We start from the raw sequence: 9922 nt of genomic DNA on the forward strand, positions 1-9922 counted from the left end.
ATTATTTTATTATTTGGGTGGATATTGTTTCATGGAAAGAAAGTGAACTTTTTGATGAAAAAGTTCTTGGAGGATTAGTAGAACAAAGGCAACATATATATTTCATTATATGAAAATGCGTATTAAATAAAAAACTTCATAGCGTCACGTTTCAGTTTACATTTTTTGGACAAATTTTCAAATTTTTTATTTTAATAGTATTTTTAATCTTATTTTTAATTTAAGTAATAAAACAGCTTTTTAGTAACCAATCAAATGCATATGTTATGTGATATGACAACAATAAAGTGATGTCTCACAGAATGATTTTTTGTTGAGCCAAATCCGCCCATATGAGCCAGACAGGAATATAGCTTAGTAATACTAATAGTTTATTAAATAAAATGTGTACTAACTAGGGCTTCGATCAGTTTCAGTAATTACTGAACTGAACTGATCGGTTTCGGTATTGGAACGGTTTCGGTATTCTGATTTACCGAACTGAACCTTTCAGTAAATTTACCGATAAGTTTCAGTAATTTCAGTTTCAGTATCGGTTTTGCGATTTACTGAACTGAATTACCGAACTGATACTTTCGGTATCAGTTTTGATAAATTTTACCAATCATTTCGGTAGATTTTACCGGTCAATTTTAGTAAATTTTACTGATCATTTTGGTAAATTTACCGAACCGATTTGCCAAACTTTTCACTTTTTTTTTTGATAAGTTTCGCAAAGTTTTTTTTTTAATAATTTACTAAAAACGTTGCAAAATGTTCAATTTATATACTTCTCCGCGTTATTTTTACTAACATAATGTATTTTAATAAATAGTTTATTTAATATTTAACAAGTAATTTGTTTAACAATAATTATGACGGTTTTAATCACAGGTCGAAATACTAAAAATTGGCAAAAAAAATGGCGTGAAAAGCAGTGGCTATTCTTGGCTATTCTTGGCTGTTTTTAGCTATTTGCGAATTAACCTATACTATTTGTAAATAATTTATATAAATTTGCGAATAGTTTATGCAATTCTAGCCATTTTTTTTGCCTGTTTTTGGTCATTTGACGTGTGAATATATTAAAGCCATTTTTTATTAGTATTAAATTAAAATTGGATTAGACCTACAAAAAAAAGTAAAAGAACGTTAATAAACGTTTTTATATAAAGAAAAATTAAAAATCCGCTTTCTCCCTTTGAAAATACTCACCACCAGTCTCTATTTCTGAATTCTGGGCTAAAATCTACAAAAAAAATTAGTAAAAAAATGTTAATAAACGTTCTTACATGAAGAAATATAAAAAACCCTACTTCCCCTTTTAGAAATACTCACCGGTCTCCATTTCCAAGTTCCAGGCTAAAATCTACAAAAAAAGAAGTAAAGGAACGTTAATAAACGTTCTTACATAAAGAAAAACAAAAAAACCCTCCTACTTTCCCAAATACTCACCAGTCTCCATTTTTGAGTTACAGGCTAAAATCTACAAAAAAAAGGAAGTAAAAGAACGTTAATAAACGTTCTTGCATAAATAAAATAAAAAAAAACCTACCACTTCCTTTTTTAAATTACTCACCGGTTCCCATTTCTGAGTTCTAGGCCGAAATCTACAAAAAAATAGAAATAAAAGAACATTAATAAACGTTCTTACATAAAGAAAACAAAAAAACTCTCTACTTCCCAAATACTCACCAGTCTTCATTTCTGAGTTGCAGGCTAAAATCTACAAAAAAAAAGAAGTAAAGAATGTTAATAAACGTTCTTACATAAAAAAAACAAAAAAAACCTCCTCTTGCTTTCCCCTTTAAAAACACTTACTGATCCTCATTTTCAAGTTCTCAGGCTGAAATCTGTAAAAAGGAAAAAAGTAAAAGAATGTTAATAAACGTTTTTACATAAGAAACCCCCAAAAAACTCGCTTTCACCTTTTAAAAATACTCACTGTTTCCATTTCCAAGTTCCGGCCAAAATCTATAAAAAAAAAAGTAATAAAAGAACGTTAATAAACGTTCTTACATAAAAAAACAAAAAAAATTTTTAGAGACACTTACCCGTCTCTATTTTCAAGAATCAAAAAAAAAAGAATATTTTTTTTTTAAAAAAAATTTGTTCACTACCGTAATTAGGTATAGATTAGCCAATCAAGTGATAATGGCCTTAATGGGTGGGAATCTATCTATTTAGATCATGATATTAATACTAACGTTACCTCAAATAAGCCACAAAAAATGAAAAAAATTTTATTGAAATAAAATAAGGTGCACGGCAAATTTCATAATACTCAAACGTATAATAAAGATTTGGGTAAGTTCTATTTTTGCTTCTAATTTTTTAAGTTTGAAGTGGAACTGACTTTGAGAACGCTACTAACGTTCTTTTTCTAACTTTTTTATAGAAACATTATGAACGCTATTTAGAATTGTTTTTTAAGACTGAACTTACAGGTAATGCCATAATGGGAAGGAAATGAGTAGATTTATTTAATAAGAAGCATTTCTAACGTTTCTGTTTAATTCTACTTTATAGGAATTGTTGGCCAAGACGAATTAGACTTACATGGTGCTAACTTGACTCCTGCATGCATGTTGTATTAAAGAAAAGGGAAAAGAAAGGGGTTTTTTTATATTTATTTAATGAGAAACGTTTCCAACGTAAGTAATGAGAAAGTTGACAAGTAGGAGTTTCGGGGGTTTCTCTTTTATTCTTTTTTTGTTTTTTTTTGTATTGGTAGGAATAGGACTTCTTATTTTTAATTTAATTTAACAATTTGCTTTATTACCTTGTATTTCATATACTGTACGTATATATACATCAGGAAATTATATAGTGCGAAAAGTTGCGCAAGTTTACACATCATAATATTTCGTAAGCTTCCAGACCTGCCGCAAGTTTGCGTAAGCGTAATATTTTGTAACTTTTTAAAATATTTCAAAATATTACGATATGCAAAGCTTCGTAATTTTACGATTTGTAATATTCCGTAATTTTGCGGTTCGCAATATTTCGTAATTTTACATAATATTTCGTAAGTTTTCAGACCCGCCGCAAGTTTGCGTAAGCGTAATATTTTGTAACTTTTTAAAATATTTTGAAATATTACTGTATGCAAGGCTTCGTAATTTTACGATTCGTAATATTCCGTAATTTTACTGCGTAATACTTCGCAACTTTTTAAAATATTTCGAAATTCTATGATGCGTAATGTTCCATAATTTGACGATTCGTAATATTCTGTGATTTTACACAACTTAATATTTCGTAATATTTCAAAATATTTCGATAAATAATACTTCATTTTCTGTACTATAAGTTTATATAATGTATGTTTTATTAGACATAATTTTATTAAACCATAAAAAATTACAAGTATTTATTAATATATACAGAATACATAAAAGTAAAAAAAGAAAGAGTAGAGTAACAATATTATTAGACGTAAAAAAAAGAGAAACAGCTATAGTAACGTTAGTATTAGATATAAAGATAAAAGAAATATTGTTATTATTGTTAGTATTAAGGTAAAAAGAGTTAAAGAAACAGTAAAAGAAGTAAAAGAAACATGGATATTATCGTTAGTATTAAAGTACAAGTAAAAAGAAATAAAGGAAACATAGATAGTATTGTTAGTATTACGACATAAAGTAACAAAGAGGTAAAAAAAAACGCGTTAATATTAAAATAATTAGTATTAATAAATAAATATTTCTATACCTGCAAAGTAATTGAACAAAAGAATAAAAAAATAAAGAGAAAGGAAAAAATAAACATGTTGTTAGTATTGTTAGTATCGTTAGTATTAAAGTACAAGTAAAAAGGAATAAAGGAAACATGGATATTATTGTTAGTATTACGATACAAAATAACAAAGAGGTAAAAAAAAATGAAAATAATTAGTATTAATAAACAAATATTTCTATACCTGCAAAGCAATAAATTATGAAATATATGTAAATATATTGTATATAATTAAAGAAATAATAGAAAGAAGAGACAAAAAAATTAAAAATATTGAACAAAAGAATAAAGAAATAAGAAACAAAAATAAATAAGACAAAAACGCGTGCATGATTAAATAATTAAATGATTAAATCACATGCAAGGATCAGCCTAATTTTGATTGGCCAGAAAATACGATATCGTAAAATTACGAAAATCCGCATTTTAAAAAATCACAGAAATTGTATATGCACAATTACTAAATATCATCCCCTCGTGATAAATTAAAAATTATCAACACAAATTCAACACAAATTTAACAAATTTAACGAAATTTGGCCAAAATTAACAAATTTTTACCAGAATTATCAACACAAATTGAACACAAATTGAACACAAATTTCAGCCACAATTTATTTATGTCACACCCGTGTTGTTAAGAATTAATAACCATTTTATTTATTAAAACTATATTAATTATGGTAAAAAAAATGCTATTACGTGTGATATATATAAAAAATAATATTTATTTCCTATGCAACCCATAATTCTCTAATAAACTATTTACATACCGACCTTCCTCCTCCGTGTTATAAGAGTCAATAGAAAGTATATATCGTCAGCTATGCCGTCATTGGCCGCGCCGATAAGTTGGCCGCGCCATCGTTGGCCGCATCGTCGTTAGCCCGCACCATCGTTAGGCCTACCATCGTTAGTCACACCATCATCAGCCGCACCTGCTCTATCGTCAGCTGCTCTATCACCACCATCATCTACATCATTACCATCATGAGAATCATCGTCCGAATGTGTAAATTTATCCCTATTTTCCAACTTTTGCTAAAAATCAATAAATAAATAAATAAACTGTAATTCAAATAATTCACATTTTGCAAATTGTAAATTAAAAACTTACTAAGTTGTTGATTATCTTCGACTTCATTATACTTTCGCTCATTTGAATGTTTTGATTATTAGGATTTAAGTACGTTTCACATATGCTAATCGCATACGCTATTTGTGTTTTTGAGGGATTTTTATTTTCTTTTCGCAACTTATCAATTATCAGCGACATATATGTCGTAGGTTGCCCATCTTTAACCTTTTTAAATAGGTTGTTGTAACATCTTTTCACCTTCGCCTTACTCTTCCATTCCTGAATCTTTGACGGACTAGCCTGAGTGTTAATAGACGGTAATTTATGCCCAGTCGCTTCAAAAACAGAATACATAACGTCTTTAACTCTAGACGTGAACGTCCGTATGCTTCTATGTTGTTGTACTAACTATTAAAAAAAAATGTTAGTATGAAATTTAATAAAATTCATAATTGCTTTAACTTACAGTCGGGGCAATTTTTTTTTCGAAAAAAATAATCCATTGATTTTTTTGAACTGGCGCATAAATTCCGGATTTTCGTCTTTTAAATATTTTTCAGTAGCGAGTTTGTACCCGTCTTGCGAAGGATAAACAAAATTTTCAAATAAAATTTTCGACACCTTCTTAACGAGCTCCTAATCAAACAAGATTAGCATTTCAGGTTTACATTAAATAATATTCATCTTTATTACCTTTACATACTCCGGATCTATTGTATTATTATTATTTTTGTTATTATCGTTGAGCTTTTTTTCTATGCTCGAGAGACGGGTTTCAAGATTTTTTTGTCCGGTGATAAGAACTTCAAGCTTAGAAATTATCTGCGAATTGGTTCTTAATAGTTTTTCTATTGTTTTTTTATTAACTTTAACAATAAAATATAATTTAACTATATATTATATAATTTCTTTTATAAAGAATATGATACATATCATGTCATATATACCATCAACGCTATCATCGGATATTCTCACTCGCTTCTCAGCTTCGCTACCCTCAGTACTACATTTTGAAAATCTTTCATTATCATCAATTCTTCGTTTCTTGCCACGCTTTGTAGCCATTATGATAATAAATTTGAAACGAAAATATGAGAAAAAGGAGGAAATATATGAGAAAAAGGAGGAAATATATGAGAAAAAAGAGGAAATATATGAGAAAAAGGTGAACTAGAAAATTCGAAAAGGATGAGGAAAAAGGGGGAAATACATGAATCAGAAATTCAGAAAAAGGAGGCAAGCTGTCATAAGGTAATTTCCGCCATTCTATACTAAAAAAAGAAAAAAACTTGCGAGATATTGCGAAAAATGGATGAACTAATGCGAAATATTACGAAAAATGAATGTACTAATGCAAAAATTTTGCATCGTGATATTACGAAAAAATATTGTAACACTTTCATAAGAGAACTTTAAAAAAAACTCTCGTAAAAGCACATAGTACAATCAAAATATTAATCAAATCCAATTTATAAAAAAATAACATGTTACACATGTTGGGGCTTTTATGCATGAAAAAAAAAAGTTGCAGCCAGTGAACTCATTTGGCTGATCAGATTGATAGTGATCTTGAGCGCTTATAACCTGATTATCGCATAAATTTGTGGCTGATCATCCATCCATTATTGTAAAAGTGATTTGCCGTGTTAAGCCAATAAATTTGCGGCTGATTATCGGATGATTAGCCGATTGAATAAGCCATCCGAATTCTTACAGCCCGTTACAGCAAATTCAAAATATGCGAAACACTCAGCACTTTTGCTGTCGATTCACTTGGCAGGTTGCCGGCAAATTGAAATAGTAAATAAAATAATAAACAATATTTATATGGTACATCGCTAAACTTGTTACATTTATTTTTAGATTTGCCAACCCACGAACTCGGCAAGTTCCTGACAGCAAAATTGCTGAGTGTTTCGCATATTTTAAATTTTGCTATAATGCGTAAAATTGCGAATGATTCCGCGATATTAGCCACCAGATTCTTACAGCCAGTTCCATTCATTAATGCGTAAATTTGCGTAGTCGTGTCTATTCAAATAACTCAATCAATTGTAATCCATTCAATTAATTCATTAAATTTTTACAATAAATTTGCAATATAATTTTATTAGCACACATAATCTCATATAAATTAAATAGTGAATTGATACTTTTCATCAAATTTGACGCGTTAATTTAGTAACATGAGTTTCAAATGCCCCCTTTGTATGCGAATATTCAGTCAACGCTTTGCATATACTCAACACGCCCAAAAATGCTTAAAAAATGTAAAAGTAGAAGTAGAAGATGATGATGATAATAATGATAGTGAAAAATATAGCAGTGAAATGGATACAAGAAGTAATCTAAGTAGTGAATATGAAAATGATAAAGTTGAGGTAATTATGTTATTCCAGATTATTCTTTTTAAAGAAAAAGCTCAATAATTATGTTATTCCAGATTATTCTTTTTAAAGAAAAAGCTCAAATTATACTAACTCATTTTGGTTTATAATTTTAGGTGGATAATGATAATAATGTACAAAATATGTCATTTGACAGTATTGGAAGTGCAATATCAGAGATGAGCCTTGAAGATAGTAACTTTGAAAATATATTAGATTCATCTGAAGAGCCTAAAATTTTTGAAGAACCCAAAAATCTCAATACCAAAACTTGCACAGAATTTCCTAATGATGCTTATAAAGATCTAATGTTATTAGTAACGAAATATAAAATAAACAATAAAGGTGGTAATGAAATAATACGTTTTTTTAATAAACATTCAAATCTTACAGAATTACCATTACCAAAAAATATTGAATAGGGACGAGCATTTATGAATAATATGAAGTTTTCTAATTTAGAATTTAGTAAAGTTCTTATAACAAAACATAAGGATAAAGATTATTTTCTTTATTATCAAAACTTAATACAGTGCATCAAAAATATCTTAACTGTTCCTGACATAACACAAAATTTTGCGCTATCTTACGAAAACTATGAGGTAAATAGTAAATATTAGTTAATTCAATAATTTAAATAATATTTATTTTAATTTATTTATATTATTTTATAGTATAATAGAGAAAGTATTTACAGTGAACAAAACACTGGAAAATGGTGGAAAACTACGCAAGAATCCTTACCTACTGGTTCCAAATTATTATCAATTATTTTATATTCAGATGCAACAACTACAGATACATTAGGAAAAAGTCAATTGCATCCAATATATATTTCATTAGGCAATATCCCAATATGGCGTCGTAATAAACAGGATGCAAAGCAACTTTTGAGATATTTACCAATTTTAGAAGCTGCAAATAAAGATCTGGTTCGTGATACCTTTCATAAATCTTTACGTCATTTACTAGAACCAATTATTTTATTAAAAGATGGTATAGACCTTTTTATAAATAATGAAAATACCTGGTTTTATCCTAGAGTTTCAACTATTATTGCAGATTGGCCAGAAGCCGCAAGTTTTTGTTTAGTTTATAAATCCTCCAATTCAAGCCTTCCATGTCACTCCTGTTTAATTAAAAGGGACAATCTTGCAAATATAAACTTATCGGTTAATGATGTAATACTAAGAACTCATGATGAAATGCGTAAATATTTTGAAAATGATACACAAAAATCTGTTTGCATAGAATCTGTACCTAATTTTTTTTGGGATTTGCCGTAAGTATGCAAAAGTAGAAATAATTATAATAACATATATATATATTAATTATAAATATTTATATTATCAAGGAATATAAATATCTACTTGGCTACTGTTCCTGACAGAATGCATCATTTAGATTTGGGTTTATTTCGTTATCAAATTATCTTCACGTGCGATATCTTAAAATTGCAACATGTTAATGGTAATAAATTAGTTGAAGAAGTACTAGATCGCCGTCTAGCAGCAATTCCACGTTTTCCCGCCATTAAAATTTTTTCCAATGGACTGCAGTCAATTGCAAGATTAACTGCTAATGAATATCGAAGTTTGATGAAAGTCATGATATTTGTTATTGATAATTTATATGATGAAAATAATAACGAAGTAGATAATTTTGTAAATAATGATGATCTTGTGAAATTGTACGAATATTGGAATGAAATGTATATTTTAAGTAGATATGAAGAATTTAGTGAAAGTGACTTGGAGAAATTTAATGTATGTATTAAAATTTTAGTAAAATCGAAAATTTAAATTAAATAAATTAAATTAACATTTAAATTTTAGGATGCAATACATAGAGGGCGCGGATGTTTGATCAAGGCTTTTAAATTTGTTTCTCCTTCCAATTTGAAGTTGCCTAAATTGCATTCATGGGTTTATCACATTATTGACTCAATACGATCTTATGGCGCAATAAATGGCTATACCACAGAAACTTACGAAAGTCTTCACAAATATTTCGTTAAAATACCCTACCGAATTAGCAATAAAAAAGATGTCGAACCTCAGCTTTTACGAACTGTAAGTATTTGGAAATTTATTTATTGTATATATTTATTATATAACTTAAGATGGAAATTAAATTAATAGATAAAACGTCAAGCAATATCTATTAGAATGTCTCAACATTCAGTGAATCCGGCAAAAACACCTCGCACTTGTAAATTTTCTGCAAGACTCTTTGATTTCTCTTTACAAGATGCAAATACATTTTTTAATGAAAAAAAAGATTCCGTAGACAATAAAATGCAGACCGGTTTTTGTTGGGATTTATAAAGTCAGTTTTGGATTCATATCTAGATTTACTTGATGGTTTCACAATTATTGGTGAAACCCGAATAAACATATACGGATCAGTAACACTGGAAAATGGTGCCATAATGCGTGCCACAAACAGGTATTATAATAAAGTATGGTTTAGCGACATAGCTATTTCAATGGATTCTGAAGAATCAAATGATTATATATCGACAAAGGACTTTGTTATGGACAGGTATTTTTCCAATTTATGTAATAATTTATTATAAAGTATTAATAAATATTTATTATTTATAGGCCTTATTGTTAGCAGAAGTATTAACAGACCCACCGCTAAATCTCGCATTAATTCAATAAGGTACGATTTTAAATCTAAAAGGAACCCATATTTATATGGATGTCCTCACTTAAAATTGATAGAATTATATAAC

The 9922-nt window shown here is 28.4% G+C and overlaps 1 protein-coding gene across 1 annotated transcript; it reads right to left on the bottom strand.

Annotated features, from left to right (window-relative positions):
• Positions 1-4599: 4599 nt before the first annotated feature.
• On the bottom strand, positions 4600-5860 carry OCT59_029541 (uncharacterized protein; the record flags this gene model as incomplete). The annotated part of the gene is made up of 4 exons (XM_066144657.1): positions 4600-4758; positions 4835-5203; positions 5489-5661; positions 5743-5860. The coding sequence occupies 4 exons, from the start codon at positions 5858-5860 to the stop codon at positions 4600-4602; spliced, it is 819 nt and encodes a 272-aa protein (XP_065994752.1).
• Positions 5861-9922: the final 4062 nt, after the last annotated feature.

This window comes from Rhizophagus irregularis, chromosome 9, assembly GCF_026210795.1.
Source record: "Rhizophagus irregularis chromosome 9, complete sequence".
NCBI lineage: Eukaryota > Fungi > Glomeromycota > Glomeromycetes > Glomerales > Glomeraceae > Rhizophagus > Rhizophagus irregularis.